At 40.5% G+C, this 19,325-nt stretch overlaps 2 protein-coding genes across 8 annotated transcripts in view; one reads left to right on the top strand and one right to left on the bottom strand.

The window, feature by feature from the left end:
* Window positions 1-5,500, top strand: part of LOC139416588 (NAD kinase-like) — a 41,028-nt gene extending 35,528 nt beyond the window's left edge. For 4 of the 6 annotated variants that reach the window (XM_071165431.1, XM_071165434.1, XM_071165437.1 and 1 more), the window contains 3 exons: window positions 1,763-1,920; window positions 2,696-2,905; window positions 3,210-5,500. In XM_071165431.1, coding sequence (XP_071021532.1) covers window positions 1,763-1,920; window positions 2,696-2,905; window positions 3,210-3,335 — 494 coding nt within the window. In that variant the 3' untranslated portion in view covers window positions 3,336-5,500. The remainder of the gene's footprint in view (window positions 1-1,762; window positions 1,921-2,695; window positions 2,906-3,209) is intronic. The other 2 variants (XM_071165433.1, XM_071165435.1) reach the window with 1 other exon arrangement.
* A 593-nt stretch (window positions 5,501-6,093) lies between these two features.
* LOC139416582 (uncharacterized) lies at window positions 6,094-19,119 on the bottom strand. 2 transcript variants are annotated; one of them, XM_071165416.1, is made up of 9 exons: window positions 18,935-19,119; window positions 17,299-17,395; window positions 16,822-16,993; window positions 16,463-16,611; window positions 16,012-16,188; window positions 13,781-13,897; window positions 13,477-13,563; window positions 13,225-13,372; window positions 6,094-8,480 (listed from the first exon to the last, which is right to left on the bottom strand). In XM_071165416.1, the coding sequence occupies exons 1-9, from the start codon at window positions 18,946-18,948 to the stop codon at window positions 8,458-8,460; spliced, it is 984 nt and encodes a 327-aa protein (XP_071021517.1). In that variant the 5' UTR covers window positions 18,949-19,119; the 3' UTR covers window positions 6,094-8,457. The 2 variants fall into 2 exon arrangements, with proteins under 2 accessions (XP_071021517.1, XP_071021518.1); XM_071165417.1 differs by lacking the exon at window positions 16,012-16,188.
* Between the last annotated feature and the right edge of the window lie 206 nt (window positions 19,120-19,325).

Below are 19,325 nucleotides of genomic sequence, written 5' to 3'. Positions count from 1 at the left end.
CTACCTGTTACGCGAGTACAGCATCAAAATAGCCTTGTGGCTGCAAGGAGCCAAGGTAGCTAGCTAGCATTAAACTTATCTTGAAAAAAAAACTATCAATCTTCACATAATCACTAGTTAACAACACATGGTTGATGGTTTTACTAGGTTAACTAGCTTGTTCTGTGTTGCATATAATCAATGCGGTGCCTGTTAATTTATCATCGAATCACAGCCTACTTCAACTTCGCCAAACGGGTGACGATTTAACAAAAGCGCATTCGTGAAAAAAGCACAATCGTTGCAATAATGTACCTAACCATAAACATCAATGCCTTTCTTAAAATCAATACACAAGTATATATTTTTTAAACCTGCTTATGTAGTTAAAATAAATTAATGTTAGTGGGACATATTAACTAGGGAAATTGTGTCACTTCTCTTGCAGTCAGGGTATATGCAGCAGTTTGGGCCGCCTGGCTCGTTGTGAACTGGTGAGAGGCCATGTATTCCTAACAAAGACCGTAATTAATTTGCCAGAATTGTACATAATTATGACATAGCATTGAAGCTTGTGCAATGTAACAGTAATATTTAGACTTAGGGTTGCCACACGTTCTATAAAATACGTAGCGGTTCCGTATTTCACTGAAAGAATAAATGTTTTGTTTTTGAAATGATAGTTTCCCGGATTTGACCATATTAATTGACCAAAGGCTCGTATTTCTGTGTGTTTATTATATTATAATTAAGAATATGATTTGATATTTGATAGAGAAGTCTGACTGAGCGGTGGTAGGCAGCAGCATGCTTGTAAGCATTAATTCAAACAGCAGCTCTTAGCAATGCTTGAAGCACAGCTCTGTTTATGACTTCAAGCCTATCAACTCCCGAGATTAGGCTGGCAATACTAAAGTGCCTATAAGAACATCCAATAGTCAAAGGTGTATGAAATACAAATGGTATAGGGGGAAATTGTCCTATAATTCCTATAATAACTACAACCTAAAACTTGTTAACTGGGAATATTGAAGACTCATGTTCAAAGGAACCACCACCAACCACCATATGTTCTCATGTTCTGAGCAAGGAATTTAAACGTTAGCTTTTTTTACGTGGCACATATTGCGTTTCTACTTTCTTATCCAACACTGTTTTTGCATTATTTATACCAAATTGAACATGTTTCATTTTTTATTTGAGACTAAATGGATTTTATTTATGTGTTATGTTAAGTTAAAATAAGTGTTCATTGTTCATTCAGTATTGTTGTAATTGTCAATTATTACATATATATTTATATTATATATAAAAAATCTGCCGATTTAATCGGTATCTGCTTTTTTTGGTCCTCCAAGTATCGGTATCAGCGTTGAAAAATCATAATCGGTCGACCTCTAGTTTAGATGCTGTAACTGGTCGTTATACTATGATGTTTATACGACTGCTTACTGCTTGTGTACAAGCCACGAGGGAGAAATCTGTTCAAATACAAACATGGTACTGATGTTCTATTAGTGGTGCATACTGTTGCAGCTCGCCTTGTTGGTAGATTTGGCTGAGATGGCAAAGTTTAGTCTTTGCTTTGCTATCTGTCCTTCACTACTTCCTAGTAACTCCCTTTCTGAAAGCCTCTCAGAATGTCAGAAGTATTTCCGTTGTCTTGGGTATGGTTTGCTGTGTTTTGGAACTTCTTTCAGCTTGTTGTTGGTGTTTTTAGGCTTGGGTGTTGGTGGTGTAGCGGTCAAAGTAGTGATGTCTCAGACTGTTTGTGTTGTCTCAGGTGTGATCGTGTCGACTCCTACGGGCAGCACTGCGTACGCGGGAGCAGCCGGAGCCTCCATGATTCACCCCAACGTGCCGGCCATCATGATCACCCCCATCTGCCCACACTCACTGTCCTTCAGACCCATAGTGGTGCCTGCTGGGGTGGAACTCAAGGTAAACACACACACACACACATTCATACACACACATGCATTCACCATACTGCCATTATTCATTTACTTCTCCTCTCCAGAAAATTTGTATTGAACAGTACACAAAGGGCCTCCCGGGTGGCGCAGTGGTTAAGGGCGCTGTACTGCAGCGCCAGCTGTGCCATCAGAGTTCCTGGGTTCGCGCCCAGGCTCTGTCGTAACCGGCCGCGACCGGGAGGTCCGTGGGGCAACGCACAATTGGCCTAGTGTCGCCCGGGTTAGGGAGGGCTTGGTCGGTAGGGGTGTCCTTGTCTCATCGCGCACCAGCGACTCCTGTGGCGGGCTGTGCGCTAACCAAGGTGCACGGTGTTTCCTCCGGCGCATTGGTGCGGCTGGCTTCCGGGTTGGATGCGTGCTGTGTTAAGAAGCAGTGCGGCTTGGTTGGGTTGTGTATCGGAGGACGCATGACTTTCAACCTTCGTCTCTCCCGAGCCCGTACGGGAGTTGTAGCGATGAGACAAGATAGTAGCTACTACAACAATTGGATACCACGAAATTGGGGAGAAAAAGGGGTAAAATTAAAAAATATATATATTTTAAAAAAGAACAGTACACAAAGGTAACCAATGACCAGTCTGACACACAGCTACCACAATGCGTACTCTTTCAGTCACTGGTGATGCATGGCAATAAGGACATTGCTTATAATACACACTGACATTTACTGCTAGACTTTTGTTGTCTTTAACTCGTCGTTCATCTGGATTCCTATCTTCTGTTCCGTCTGTCACGCTCAGATCATGCTGTCACGTGACTCCAGGAATACAGCCTGGGTGTCATTCGATGGGAGGAAGAGACAAGAGATCTGCCATGGAGACAAGTGCGTGACCTTTTGGCCCCTCAGTCATCGCAACCTCCCCCCTAGTCAAAATACCACCAAACAAAAGCTGATAAACATGGAAGATAGCCTGATGAACTCAACCCAAAGCTCATCTAACTCCCGCAAGGTGCCTAAATACACAGAATTGACCAGTTTCATGTACTCGAGACAAAAATTGCACATCACATGATGTTCTGTAGTGGTTTTCCTTCATGCAGCCAGAGATAATTATCTTCCTTGTCACTGAAATGCTGGCAGACCATTGATATACCAGTAACAGAGGACTCCTTTTAGGAAGTTAGTCAGCCAGTTTCAAGTGTCTCTTTCGTCATTGTTTGGGGGGGGGGGTTGCGAATACCTTGCATGCCTCCCACTCATACCTGATTGACTGTGACGTTTGCTCTTTTGTCTTTTTCTTTCTTCATCTCCAGCATTACCATCACTACTTCCTGCTTCCCCGTTCCCTCCATCTGTTTCCAGGATCCCGTGAACGACTGGTTCGAGAGCCTGGCACAATGTTTACACTGGAATGTGAGAAAGAAGCAGAACTACCTTAGCTCCAAGGAGGACGTGTTCTGACGCCAACAACCTCGCCTCCCCGTGACACCATTCTCATAGTACACCATTTTGGGTGCATTCCAGATGCACAGATTCTGCGCAGTTCTTCAAAAATCAAATTCGATCTTTACAATACCTGGAAAAGTGTTTAACATACCACGGCAAAATGATATAGCGATCCTATATCTGGAACGCACCCTTTGACTTCAGTTGGATTCCATCAGGTCAATTTGCAATCAACATCCTCCAGAGATGAATTTGTTTTGGTTCTAGATCATCCCTTACTGTTAGAATTTCACACCCTTTTAAAAAGATTGTTGAAATGGTATTTTTATGCCAACAACCAGATTGTCTCATGTCTGACTGAAAACAATCCAGGTTAAAGTTAACCTGTGAGACAAAGTAATACTGAGCTACGGATCAACCCCAAGCTTCTCAACATATAACACAGATATAATGACTGTTGTCAGTGGGGACTTTTATCAAGAACCAATGTTCCTGGTGATATGGAGTTGAAAATGTATTTTATAGTAATGATTGACCTTTTGATACAATCCCTGTATTATTACTACTTCAGGAATAGCAGAATTGCTTCTACTCTGCAATAATGAAATCAATGTATAGATTGTGCCTTAAACTGTTAAATTATATTATCATAATCAATGAAGGTTTACATAACTTTCATTTTCTTAAATCGTATTTACATCTTAGTGCAGGTGTAACATAACCATATCTTCAGTATTCCTCATATTCAAGCTTCTCAAATGGCTTGTACAAATGTTAATCTTACATTAATGTTGCGTATCTTAACTACTCTGTCTACAACAACAACGCTGTGGTGTCTGACCGGGTGTAATGTCAAAAGAGTATGGCACGAACATTAAGAACTGAAGTCCATTCCAGGTGAGATGAGACCACAACTCGATGTCTTCATAGCCTTTCACTATAAAGCCATAGCTCTACTATGTTATTCGTTTCATAGTCAAGTGGGATGCATAAGGTGATTCCATTGTAATTCTATTGTTTACAATCAAAGCGATTGTGAGTCTACAGGGTTTACCACCCCAGGTTTTTGAGTTTTGTTTTTGCTTTAGACATGGGAGGCCAGGTAGGTGGACTTTAGCCCATTAATGATATTGAATAATTAGCTCAGTTGGTGAGGTGATGAGTAGATTCTGGTGTAGTGTCTGGATGGACCTAAACCCTGCTGTGCCACTCCAGGACCAGGGTTGTCAACCCCTGACCTATGGTGTCTGACTGTTATTGCAGTATGCTGAGAGATTGAAGGCATTCAGATTTTACAAGGTAGTGGCCTGCCTTACCAAATGAGACTGCAACACTCACCCCACTTATTGACAAGCTCTGAAATACCGACTTGATCAAATGTTATGGTGTGAGGGTTTTTCTTCTATCTTACGGACAAATTATAGTGTACGAGTTTACTACGTACATTGTGTGTGTTGGATGGGCAAGTGAAATTTCCCCTGATGGAAAAACTGGTCTAAGCTCTGTGGATACCAGCGCACCACACCCTGCAAGAGGACCAGGTAACTCTAGTCAATCAATCATTCCTTATTTTCTCATTTATGATGCTTGATATATTTATTAACCAGTTTACACTATCATTGCTGAAATATAAATCTCTGGTACATTTTTGTATATTGATATGTATATGATTAGTACAGTAAGTCAGTTTAACTATATCTATTTTCTCAAAGTAGAAAAACAAATGTCCTCTTTCAATGGAATTTGGAGTGGAGTCTTTTCAAGTTAATGGCAGTCCCTTCAGTTGTTAGGGAGATATAGTTTGGAAACATCTGGAAGAAATCCATTTGTCTTTGTATGCTACTATACTTTATTTTTCAGAGAGAGTACAGTGTTTTCTCTCCTGAAGTAAAGGCAGTTGTGAACTTTGCCTTACAAACCAGTTGCACTGAAATCATGCCAATCATATAAACTTCCCCCAATGTGATATATTTTGTGGGACCTTTTGGATGAAGGACCTTATTCCTATTGTTCTTTCTATGTCAGTTATTCTCACTTTAAACTTTGTTTTGTAGACTTCTCCAACTCTGAGAGCCTATCACTTTGTAAATATTGTTTCTGAAATAAATTATATTTTTCCAGAGCACTTTAATAAATAAAGAGAGCCAATCTATTGTCAGTATGTGTTCATTTTCAATTGGTTTGGTATTATTTTGTGATCCTTGTTGAAACATTAATGTGCTGCATTTGTCATCCAATGAATTCTACCCCTTTCATGTGTGTGTCCAGGAACAAAGAAAAATGGAACCCACAATTTGAGGAAGTAATATCTTTCACAGCAGTGGTGTCTCTTCCTTAATTTTAAATTTTTTATTAAGCAACAAAGGAGCTTACTGCAATTACCAAATAGATAATCATGTGTTAACTGGCTTTCAGCAATGTGAGCAACTTTTAACCAATATAAAGACTATTACATTTCTAACAGTGCATTTAAAATGGAAATGTTGAGTAGTTAATACATAGTAATATATTAATGAGCCAATGAATTGTGTTCATTTTTTTTGTTTGGTGATACCTTGTTGAAATATTCAAATGCTGCGTTATTGTTTTTCATGCATGTTGAGGTCAGATTAATTTGACCCCTCTTTTTGTAAGTGACTAAGAACAAGGAAAAAGACAGCTTTATTACTTTTTGAATATTTGAGGAAGTATGGTCTTTCCCAGCAGTTCACTTCTCTTCCTAAATTATAATTAAGGAGTTTACTGCAACCCTTATTTCATCATTTTATTGAGAACCTGCAGTTTACAAAAACACGATAATGGGTTGTCAACCAATCAATAAAGTGCAGCGAAAACCTATAAAGATGTTCAGTCTTTCAACAACGATTAATGAAACTTAAGATATTTTGGGCAGTGCATAGACAATGGACATATCAAAAGTAGTTAATACATAGCAATATACTACTGTATATGAAATTTATAAATATTGTTCACCAAAACAGAAAACTAAAAAGTTAGCAGTATAAAACCTCTCAAATAAACCATTTCATAGACAGGGCACAATTTCCAATGGATGTATTTGAATGCCACTGAACATTGTCTTTGGTTTATTTTACAACAAGCACACTTTAAATAATAAGGTAAAAGTGATAATCCGTTCATAATTATGGTAAAAGCAAAGTGACCCTAAAAAGATAATTGTTGTACAGAATATCTGCATTGATTTACATACAGTAGCTGTTTCAGAAGTAGCTGTTTCAGAAGTTACATTGTGCATTTGGCCTTGTAAACTGGTTCTCCAGACTCCAAAGAACTTAACATCTCACTGTACGTGTTGTAGGCACATTAAAGGGTAAGCATTATCCAACATACTGAGATGAATCCTCTAGAAGTAGGTAAAATGTAATAAAAGTAACCCTTTGACTCACAAATTAATCAGTGGTGCTCATCAGCTATTATAAAATAATTAGTTTACAGTGTTTTGTAACTTATAGTGCCTTCGGAGAGTATGCAGACCCCTTGACTTTTTCCACATTTTGTTACATTACAGCCCTGTTCTAAACTTGACTAAATGTCCCCCCCCCCTCCTCAATCTACACACAATACCCTATAATGATAAAGGAAAAGGTCAAATTGTGTTTTTTTTTATTTTATGGAAATGTAACATTTACATAAGTATTCAGACTCATTACTCAGTATGTTGTTGAACCACCTTTGGCAGCAATTACAGCCTTGAGTCTTCTTGGCACACTTGTATTTGGGGAGTTTCTCCCATTCTTCTCTGCAGATCCTCAAGCTCTGTCAGGTTGGATGGGGAGCGTCGTTCAAGTCAGGGCTCTGGCTGGGCCATTCAAGGACATTGAGAGTTGTCCCGAAGCCACTCCTGCATTGTCCTGGCTGTGTGCTTAGGGTTGTTGTCCTGTTGGAAGGTGAACCGTCACCCCATTCTGAGATACTGAGTGCTCTGGAGCAGGTTTTCATCAAGGATCTCTCTGTACTTTGCTCCGTTCATCTTTGCCTTGATCCTGACTAGTCTCCCACTCCCTGCCACTGAAAAACATCCCCACAGCATGATTCTGCCACCACCATGCTTCACTGTCGGGATGGTGTCAGGTTTCTTCCAGAAGTGACGCTTGGCATTCAGGTCAAAGAGTTCAATCTTCATTTCATCAGACCAGAATCTTGTTTTTCATGATCTGAGAGTTTTTGTGCGCCTTTTAGCAAACTCCAAGCAGGCTGTCATGTGCCTTTTTCTGAGGAATGGCTTCTGTCTGGCCCCTCTACCATAAAGGCCTGATTGGAAGAGTGCTGCAGAGATGGTTGTCCTTCTGGAAAGTTCTCCCATTTCCACAGAGGAACTCTAGAGCTCTGTCAGAGTGACCATCGGGTTCTTGGTCACCTCCCTGACCAATGCCCTTCTCCCCGATTGCTCATTTTGGACGGTCAGCCAACTTCTTCCATTTAAGAATGACGGCCAGTGTGTTCTTGGGGACCTTCAAGGCTGCAGACATTTTTTGGTACCCTTCCCCAGATCTGTGTCTCAACACAGTCCTGTCTCGGAGCTGTACAGACAATTTTTTCGACCTCATGGCTTGGTTTTTGCTCTGACGTGCACTGTCAACTGTGGGACCTTATCTAGACAGGCATGTGCCTTTCCAAATCCAAATTTACCACATGTGGACTCCAATCTAGTTGTCGAAACATCAAGGTTGATCAATGGAAACAGGACGCATCTGAACTAAATTTCGAGTCTTATAGAAAAGGGTCTGAATATTTATGTAAATAAGATGTTTATTTTTTATAAATGAGCAAACATTTCTAAAAACCTGTTTACGCTTTGTCATTATGGGGTATTGTGTGTAGATTGCTGAGGATTTTTATTTTTTTATTTCACCCATTTTAGAATAAGGCTGTAACAAAATGTGGGAAAAGTAAAGGGGTCTAAATACTTTCCGAAGGCACTTGCAGTGAAATCATCTTCAGTAAAAACAGACCGGTCCAATGCCCATTTGAGTGCATTTCCCTCTAGTTCCTAACTTCAAACATTGGTCAGAGCCAGAGAGTTGTTACAAAATGTAGAAATTGTTGCTTATCCATCCTGTGTAACCGTAGCCACTTCCTTCTCATGACGGCACTTTACTGCTTGTCCGATGAAAACACTGGAGAGCGAGAGAGAGAGAGACAAAGTACTCGGGTTAGTTCGTCTTATACTCTTTACAGACAGATTTACGGTATGTTGCCTTCTAAAGAAATGTACAGTGGGGCAAAAAAGTATTTAGTCAGCCACCAATTGTGCAAGTTCTCCCACTATGACAGACAAAATGTGAAAAAGAATCTAGAAAATCACATTGTAGGATTTTTAATGAATGTATTTGCAAATTATGGTGGAAAATAAGTATTTGGTCACCTACAAACAAGCAAGAACTCTGGCTCTTACAGACCTGTAACTTTTTCTTTAAGAAGCTCCTCTGTCCTCCACTCGTTACCTGTATTAATGGCACCTGTTTGAACTTGTTATCAGTATAAAAGACACCTGTCCACAACCTCAAACAGTCACACTCCATACTTCACTATGGCCAATACCAAAGAGCTGTCAAAGGACACCAGAAACAGAATTGTAGACCTGCACCAGGCTTGGAGACTGAATCTGCAATAGGTAAGCAGCTTGGTTTGAAGAAATCAACTGTGGGGAGCAATTATTAGGAAATGGAAGACATACAAGACCACTGATAATCTCCCTTGATCTGGGGCTCCACGCAAGATCTCACCCCGTGGGGTCAATATGATCACAAGAACGGTGAGCAAAAATCCCAGAACCACACGGGGGGACCATTTGGATGATCCAGAAGAAGATTGGGAGAATGTCATATGGTCAGATGAAACCAAAGTAGAACTTTTTGGTAAAAACTCAACTTGTCGTGTTTGGAGGACAAAGAATGCTGAGTTGCATCCAAAGAACACCATACCTACTGTGAAGCATGGGGGTGGAAACATCATGCTTTGGGGCTGTTTTTCTGCAAAGGGACCAGGACGACTAGTCCGTGTAAAGGAAAGAATGGGGCCATGTATCGTGAGATTTTGAGTGAAAACCTCCTTCCATCAGCAAGGGCATTGAAGATGAAACGTGGCTGGGTCTTTCAGCATAACAATGATCCCAAACACACCGCCCGGGCAACGAAGGAGTGGCTTCGTAAGAAGCATTTCAAGGTCTTGGAGTGGCCTAGCCAGTCTCCAGATCTCAACCCCATAGAAAATCTTTGGAGGGAGTTGAAAGTCCGTGTTGCCCAGCAACAGCCCCAAAGCATCACTGCTCTAGAGGAGATCTGCATGGAGGAATGGGCCAAAATAGCAGCAACAGTGTGTGAACCTTGTGAAGACTTACAGAAAACGTTTGACCTCTGTCATTGCCAACAAAGGGTATATAACAAAGTATTGAGAAACGTTTGTTATTGACCACATACTTATTTTCCACCATAATTTGCAAATAAATTCATTAAAAATCCTACAATGTGATTATCTGGATTTTTTTTCCCTCATTTTGTCTGTCATAGTTGAAGTGTACCTATGATGAAAATGACAGGCCTCATCTTTTTAAGTGGGAGAACTTGCACAATTGGTGGCTGACTAAATACTTTTTTGCCCCACTGTATCTGGCAATGTTTTTTAGAACCTAATTCACACAGTCCCATGTATTTATTTTAGGCATCTCCTAAGAAACATAAGACTAATAAAATGTATTTTTGAAATAATAGAATGGCATATTTGAGTTTAATTATGTTACTGGTCTGGGTAGCCCATATGGCTGTGCCATGCACATAAACCCCATAGTTATTTTGTTCATTAACACTGCATGGTCAATCTGACATCTGCATTGGCTGTACAGCATTTACGGTGATACAGCCTCTGCATTCATGCTTCACAGAGCTGTTGTGAAGGAAGTTGTCAAGGAAGTTTGTTTTATTCAGGACCTCCCGCCCCCATCTACAGTCAACCAATCATGTCAATGCGGAGCTATACGGAGTCCTCTGCATTGTTAAAACATTTGGGAAGCGTACGGTACTCCGTGAGCTCGATTTGGCCTCTGCAAGGCTACGGGGGCTTTGCAGTTGCATCACGCCCTCTGTACAGAGCCTCCGGATCGCATCACTGGAGCAAGCATAAATTGGCTTTACAGTGGTTCCTCCTTTAAAAGTTGCAGTATTCTATGGCACATTATTTAAGTGTGAACCACTGTTACCATTAATGCTAGTTAGTGCTAGTGCTATCTCTGAGAAGCATTTGATAGACTTCAATAATGGCTGTACTAGGGAATGCGGGCACGTGGGAGATCGGGGAGGAAGGAGTAGGCTGTCCTTGTAAATAAGAATTTGTTCTTAACTGATTCCATGTGTTATTTCATAGTTGTGATGCCTTCACTATTATTCCACAATGTAGAAAATAGTAAAAATAAAGAAACTCCGCGGGAGACCGGGCCCAATTCCCCGATGGGGAGGAAGGAGTAGGCGGTCCTTTTAAATAAGAATTTGTTCTTAACTAACTTGCCTAGTTAAATAAAAAGGTTACACTAAGAGCATAACATTTCTACACCCTAATTTTCTAATTCTAGTCTAACAATACCCAAAAGGAGATTAAGAAAATAAAAATCTCTGATTTATCAAGACCAGTCCCCATGCTTGTCTCAGAGCAGCGTGAAATGGTGCTAAAATAGTTGTAGGCTTTTTCTTCAAATCCTATTGCTTCTAACTTCAATATGCTCTTTAAATAAATAAGACCTACACCACTTTTAACAGCACATTACTCAACACTAGTGAGACTCATGTCACCTACAGTATATCGAAAAATATGACGCAATTATTGGCGGAGAGTCACATATAGAGGATTGGAGGATTCTAAATTAAAACCAAAAGCCGATGGCCGATGTCTCCCGGTGGCGGCCGGCACGGGTATCGAACCTGCATCTGTAGCAATGCATTTTACACTGCGGGAGCCCCCATCCACAAAGTATCAAAATACAGAGAGGTGTTGGTAAAAGTATATTGTCCTGCTAATAGCCCCATAATGGGCTATTATAATACTGTACATGGTGTCCAGGTAAGGTAATCAAAACATTTCTTTATTAAAAGACTATCAGAAAGAATGTCGGTACTTATTTATTTTTATCCAAAGCCATGATTGAGTGAGTCACTCAGCTTTATGTAGGTGCCGGCTATATGACTGTGTCATCAACTTGATAATATATAATGATATGAGGTTATTACGTTTTCAAAAAAACAAAAGAGAGTGATTATAAATCTGAATAAAGTCCAAAGTAATATTTGTTAAGGCTAAAACATTTATGTTTTTAGAGGAAAAGAAACACTGGGACAATTGTGCGCCACCCATAAAGGGCAAAATATAGCCCTGCTAATAGCCATAATGGCGCTGTACAACGTGACCGTGTGTTTGAAAGAGTATTTTCCAGTAAGCAACAATGTTTACCTTCATTAGACAACTTTGTTCCAATATTTCTGTAATTTAAAGATATTTATTCCCATAGTAATTCGTTATGGATCCATAATTAAATAAACATACCAATTTTGAAAGAGTAATTATTATTTTATTCATGAAAGCATCAAGATGTTGATGACAAAATACTGTACTGTTTTGAGTTAAATGTAGCAATCAGAGTACATAAGCATCGAATACATTGCATGTACGGGGATGTTCACACCTACAGTAGCTGGGCAAAAAGAGTCTATTGTCCTGCTAATCAGGCTACAAGTGTTTGAAAACCTGTTTTCAAAATGCCACCAGCTGTCCATCACTACTGTAAATAAAAACACAGCATCTTGTAACCACAATGTCACATAATTTGTCTCTACCGTTCCAATTACTACTAGAGTTTGGGATTAATTTGATTAATATTATGGAGTTTCTGTTCCAAGGAAAACGAAAAACCCTTGATTTCCGTTGGAATGGAACGGAAAATATGGCGCTGTACAACGTGACGGTCGGGAGTACAGTACTGGCTATTTAGCTAAAATCCAGTGTCCGTGGGAGACCAGGGTTCAATTCCCCTTTGGGGAGGAAGGAGTAGGCTGTCCTTGTAAATAAGAATTTGTTCTTAACTGACTTGCCTAGTTCAAATAAAGGTTACACTAATAGCATAACATTTCTACACCCTCATTTTCTAACTCTAGTCTAACCAATACCCAAACGGAGATTCAGTGAAAATAAAAGTCTCATTGATTTATTAAGACCAGTCCCCATGCTTGTCTCAGAGCAGCGCAAAACTGTGCTAAAATAGTTGTAGGCTATTGCTTCAAATCCTTTTGCTTCTAACTTCATTACACTCTTTAAATAAGACGTACACAACTTTTAACAGCACATTACTCAACACTAGTGGAGACTCATGTCGCCTACAGTATGACGTGACTCTCCGCCAATAATTACATATAGAGGATTGGAGGATATTTCTGATATTTATTCCCATAGTAATTCGTTATGGATCCATAACTAAATAAACATCGGCATCATTCTCTACTATTATTCTGACATTTCACATTCTTAAAATAAAATGGTGATCCTAACTGACCTAAAACAGGGAATTTTTACTAGGATTAAATGTTAGGAATTGTGAAAAACTGAGTTTAAATGTATTTGGCAAAGGTGTATGTAAACTTCCGACTTCAACTGTAGTTGAAGGTCTGTTTCATGATTTCAGTCAGAAGTTCTTGGAAAGACTGTTTTACTGTGCCCATAACAAAAATGTGTTAATACAAATGCTCCTTCAATGTGTCAATTTTTTGGGGGAATGTTTGTGTCGTCTATGTGCCTTGTTCTAGTCTAGCCTGAGTATATTGACTCCTGGTAAACATACAGTGGAACAGGTGAAGGAAAAAATACAGGCAGTAATCTACTCACTCCTCTCCCTCAGGCCCTGGCCGAAGCTGCGCGCCAATCGGAAGAGAGACCAGAAAAGCACGCCTTTGATCAGCACTGAGATCCCCGCTCCAGTCACAGCAGCGGCCTCCAGTGTATACGTCTTATCCTGCCCCCAGTGTACACTGATCTGAAATCAGAAGACCACAAAGTCCATCTCAGAGCAACCATTCACCATACTTTCCCTAAAGATCTGATTTGAGATCAGTTCAACCACTGGCTTTCACAGCTCACCCTGTACATCAGGTACACGAAGTAGGCCACCTCCGGCACATTAAGAAGAACAAAGACCCAAACCAGCGGCTTGGCTTCTTTTAAAACCTGGAACAAAGGACAGATAAACCGGTTTTACATGATGTATGCACTTCATAGGTGCTTACAATCTAAAAATTATTTCCACCATCCTTCATTCAATTGAGTTCACATACTTTATGGGTGTAGTATTTCATTGTGATTTATGTTCTACTGTTTATGCACTTGTGCAGTGCACACTAATTATTAAATTACATATTTTATTCTCTTGATACTTGTTACTCACTGCGATAGCCCCCATGGCTGCGGTAAGGCAGGCCCAGACCACTCCAAATCCCAGGATGATGCTGTTCGTGAAGGACATAGTTGTACCTGACGTCATAATCAGTATGCAAAGGCACAGCTGACAAAGAAACAGAAAAACCAGCCACAGATTATTCCAACTATAAATCTAGTACAGCTCCATCCCAAAGACCCTGATGTATGAATGGCCCTGATAAAAAGGACCACCTTTAGAGCACCTTAAATTAAATTTCGGACAAAAAGGCATACTCTGCTGCATCATTCACTGAATCAAATGGCTCATTCATAACAAAACCCACTGATAGTCAACTACTTTAATTATTTTTTTCATTTGTAAGATTAGCAAACGTAGGCATGACTTGCAAACAACAAATTCTGAACCAACACATCAATGCATAACTGACCAAATTATGAAAGAGAAGCATTATCATTTTGAATTCCGTAAAGTTAGTGAGGGCGAGGAGAAAAAAACTTGTCTATCAACAATGACAAGCTATTGGGTCTGACAACTTGGATGGAAAATGATGGAGGATGATAGCGGACTATATTGCCACCTCTTCAATCTAAGCCTACAGGAAAGTGTGAGCCCTCAGACCTGGACGGAAGCAAAAGTCATTCCGCTACCCAAGAACAGCAAGGCACCCTTTACTGGCTCAAACAGCTGACCAATCAACCGGTTGCGATCCCTTAGTAAACTTTTGGAAAACATTGTTTGACCAGATACAATGCTATTTCACAGTAAACTAATTAACAACTGATTTTCAGTATGCTTATAGGGAAGGGCACTCAACATGTACAGCATTTACACAAATGACTGATGATTGGCTGAAAGAAATTGAAAAGATTGTTGGATCTGTTTTGTTAGACTTCAGTGCAGCTTTTGACATTATCGATCATAATCTGCTGTTGGAAAAACTTTTTTGTTATGACTTTACATCCCCTGCTATATTGTGATCGAGAGTTCTGTCTAACAGAAAACAGAGGGTGTTTTTTAATGGAAACCTCTCCAACAATCAATGTAGAGAGTCGGGCATTCTCCAGGGTAGCTGTTTAGGCCCTTTTTTCAATCTTTCCTACTGACCTGGCACTGAGTAAAGCCTGTGTGTCTATGTATGCTGATGACTCAACGTTATGCACGTCAGCTACCACAGCAAGTAAAATCACTGCATCACATAACAAAGACCTGAGGTCGGTTGTAGAATGGGTGACAAGTAATAAGCTAGTCCTAAATATTTCTAAAATTAAAAGCAATATATCTGGGACAAATCATTCACTAAAACCTAAACTAAATTGCATAATGAAGAATGTGGAAATTGAGCAAGTTGAGCAGACTAAACTGCTTGGTGTTACCCTGGATTGTAAACTGTCATGGTCAAAACATACTGATGTAATGGTAGCTAAGATAGGACGAAAGAACTGCTCTGATTTCTTGAAATTGCTATCAACAAAACAAGTCTTACAGGCTCGAGTTGTTGCACCTGGACTACTGCCCAGTCATATCGTCAAGCACCACAAAGAGGGACAAAGGCAAATTACAGTTGGCCCAGCACAAAGCAGCATGGCCGGCCCTTAAATGTACAGAGAGCTAACATCAATGACATGCATGTTAATCTCTCATCGCCCGAAGTAGAGGAGAGTGACTGCATCACTACTTGTCTTTGTGAGAGGTATTTTCATGTTGAAAGCAGCGAGCTGTCTGTTTAAACTACTAGCACACAGCTCAGACACCCATGCATACCCCACAAGACATGCCACCAGAGGTCTCTTCACAGTCCCCAAGTCCAGAACAGAATCTGGGAAATGCACAGTACTACACAGAGCCATGACTAAATGGAACTCTATTCCACATCAAGTAACATGCAAGCAGTAAAATCAGGCTTAAAAACCATAAAACTACACCTTGGACTGTGACAAGACACACACACTCACTCTACACACACGCTTGTACGGTGATATTAGAAATGCATTGTGGATATGCACTGGTATAATTATGTTATATGTACTGTTATATTTTAGCCTTCATTTGTTTGGACCCCAGGAATAATAGGGATCCTTATAAATACAAAAAAATACCCTGAAGGCAATCATACATATCTGCACCAAAGATGCTCAATGTCAAGGCAACACAACGTGTTAGAATGACGCCATCTGTCGGAAGAAAATGGTTGTTGTGTGTCAGAAATGTATTATGACACATGTGGAATGTGGCGGTACCTGGGCCTGTAGGTCAAAGGTGACCATGGAGAAGCACAGGTTGATCAGGAAGTACTGCTCCTGGAAGCTCTCCAGAGCTCCGCCCACCCGGAAGGCCATCATGTTAGGCCTTTGGATGAGCAGAGTGGCGCACAGGACATGGACCATGCCCACACACAGGATGCACACAAACCGCACCTACCACACAAGCACAGACACTGATTCACTACCTCAGCTATTCAAACAGCACCTGTGACATAAGCACATGCACAATCACGTCTGGTCACAATTGAGCCGTGTTCCGTAGGGAGAATATGTTTTTAAACAGGGAGGTAGTACCTGAACTTGTCCAATGAGAACACAGATTGTTGTTTTCTGTTGCGAAACACTTTGCTACGGTATACCGTACTGAACATGACCCTGGATTAGACATAGGAGTTGGTTTAATTTTGTCAGTCCACATGCAGCGTACCAGAAGCAGGTCCTTTCTATCCTGGAGAGGGAGCACCATGAAGTTGACCACAGAGCGCATCATGACCACCAACACACTGAGGACAAACACTATCAACTCCTGCCTGTTCTCCTGCAGGATTCCCCTGGTGATGTAGTATATGCAGAACACTGGAGAAACATAAAGAAGACTGTGTGTGATACAGTATTGGTGTAGGTGGCATAATCAGGATTTAACCATAGAAGAATGCTGACATGGGGTGATCAGAATTGGGGATTACATTTATTTTCTCTGAATATTTCATAATGTGTTCATGTCTGGACACAGTAAGGAGTTGGCACTCTGTTGCTATTGCCACTAATGTGAGACATGCCACTTACAAATTCCAACCAGTTGGATGAGAGATACAGTGAAGTCGTCCTCATAGCTGTACGTTGCCATGCTTTGCCTGTAGATGTTTGTCAGTGTGAGGGCCAATAGTGCCAGTAGAGAGGCGATGGTGAAGCAGAAGTAAAGCTTCACCAAGCATGACAGCTCTGACCAAGGCTTTATCTGTGGGGAGAAAGCCAAGCATATAAACTTTCTTTACACGCAGACACCTAGGGCCCTATTCAATCAAAATGGGTGCAAATTTCTGAGTAGGAAAAAGGAACATTCTTCTTATGCTGTGAACATGTAGCCTACATTCTTATTCATGTGATAAGAGAAACATGTTTACAGAGTTGAGTGACACAACAGTGCAGGAAGAATGTTGAACGGAATTGGACTCTGGTTCCCAATTCAAGCAACAGCTAGAACAGATAAATGTGACAATGTCTACTCTGTGTATAAGGAGAACAATTGGGATGTTTTCTGACCGGGCCACATGGCGTTGGGATCAGTTCCTGGTGCCTTGGTCTCAGGTTTGGGGATGGGAGATCTGAGCCCTCCCAAGGCTGATTGCTCAACAGTGGACTGAAAATAGAAAAATATGTGGATATTAATTACTAGGTTCAAATGTATATTGAATGGCTGATATACGCATAATAATTTGTCATATTCATAGATCCATGATGAGATATATGTAACTGCCAAAATAAAGTAAACCAACATAAAAGTGTCTTAATAGGGTGTTGGGTCATCACAAGCCAGAACAGCTTCAATACACCTTGGCATAGATTATATTTTCTATTTTTTAAATGTATTTAACTAGACAAGTCAGTTAAGAACTAATTCTTCTTTACAATAACGGCCTACCGGGGAACAGTGGGTTAACTGCCTTGTTCTGGGGCAGAACGACAGATTTGTACCTTGTCAGCTCGGGGATTCGATCCAGCAACCTTTCGGTTACTCCCAACGTTCTAACCACTAGGCTACCTGCCACCCTTCAAGTGTCTGGAACTCTATTGGAGCGATGCGACACCATTATTCCATGAGAAATTCCATTTTGTGTTTTCTTTTGATTGTGGTGGAAAATGCTGTTTCAGGTACCGCTTCAGAATGTGTTCAATTGGGTTGAGATCTGGTGACAGACAGCCATGGCATAGGGTTTACGAGATATGGTTTGGAAAACATACCTAAATGTAGTGATGGGATATGCCACTGTACTCCAAATTGTACCTTTATCCACACTGATACATAGAGTAGATTGAAATACTGCTAGTTTTCCAAGAAAACTGCCCTTTTGTCAGGACACATGTTTCACGCCACTTCAATACAAAGTGATTTTCATAGCAGGTTAGAAGAGCATTTTCTCTAACCCTAACCCTTTTCCTAACCTGTTACGAAAAAGTCACTTCGGTATCGAAGTCGGATTAAAAGAGCCACCGCAGCCATTTTGGAACGGCAGTATCAGCACCTTTGTTGTTCAATGCAACATGCCATTCCATAATGGCTGCTGTGGCTACTGCTAGCTAGCATGAGGACGAAAAGGTCAGTTTCCCAGGAAAACTAGCAGTATTTCAATCTTCTCGATGGAGCTGTGTGGACAGAGGTAAAACTTGGAGTACAGTGGCATATCCCATCCCTGCAGTGAGGTACATATTCTGACCTATATATTGCACCTGCTCCAAGTGTCTTATGCCGCAATCAAGTCATGTCTGAAACTTGAGACCTCCGATTAAAATTAACTGAAGTTGTTTGTGTGTAGACCTTCCCATTCTTTTCACCTTTATTTAACCAGGTAGGCTAGTTGAGAACAAGTTCTCATTTGCAACTGCGACCTGGTTGATTCTGATACTTCATAAGTGGGAAACTCAGGATCTGACTCTAACCCCCTAGGTTAGCAAATCAGAAATGCCCAAGTTTCTGACATGGCATTAATGTAACCATGACAGAGTTCCGACCCCAGTTCAGCTCAGTGTAAACAAGCGTAACGGTAGGGTCGGTATCTTCTGGCAATGGACACACCAAACGAAAGAATGTTGGAAACGGAACTCAAATCACATCCTGTCACTAAACTAACACTACATCGATGATTGTAATTATGTTAATAAGTCGCGCTCATAAACTCACCGTATCTCTTCCATTTTTAAGTGAAATAGTAACTAGATAATCGTGTTCTTGATGTTTCTACATCTCAGCAAGCAGGCCCACATTGGCTGCTAAATTCAAACGTATTCACGCCACATATTTTTTTGAGTTTTAATGGCGGTGTGCAAACCATAACGCCACAGTTCCGCTTACAAGTGTATATGTCTGACGTCTTTCTGAGGTGTATTCAGCATGCATAACATGCCCGTACTTGTTTGAAAACGGGTCCAGTCAATATCATAATAATAGTCAATCGTGAATGTTTTAGAACAGGGATGGTGCTGAACACTGTACGATGATTTGTTTAGTTTTCTTTAGCACAGCGGCTTAAAATACACTTTGCATTCGCAAACCAGTAAAGATTTGCAAACTC

This window comes from Oncorhynchus clarkii, chromosome 9 (genome assembly GCF_045791955.1).
Source record: "Oncorhynchus clarkii lewisi isolate Uvic-CL-2024 chromosome 9, UVic_Ocla_1.0, whole genome shotgun sequence".
Classification (NCBI taxonomy): domain Eukaryota; kingdom Metazoa; phylum Chordata; class Actinopteri; order Salmoniformes; family Salmonidae; genus Oncorhynchus; species Oncorhynchus clarkii.
Note: the sequence above shows the minus strand (reverse complement) of the source record. Positions and strands in the feature narration are given on the sequence as shown.

Excerpts from the sequence above, each read along its gene's own strand:
- LOC139416582 (XM_071165416.1), bottom strand. Across the intron at positions 13,898-16,011 it reads CCTTTGACCTACAGGCCCAG|CTGTGCCTTTGCATACTGAT; the intron begins GTACCGCCACAT and ends TTTCTTTGTCAG. Across the intron at positions 13,564-13,780 it reads CAGCCATGGGGGCTATCGCA|GTTTTAAAAGAAGCCAAGCC; the intron begins GTGAGTAACAAG and ends CCTTTGTTCCAG.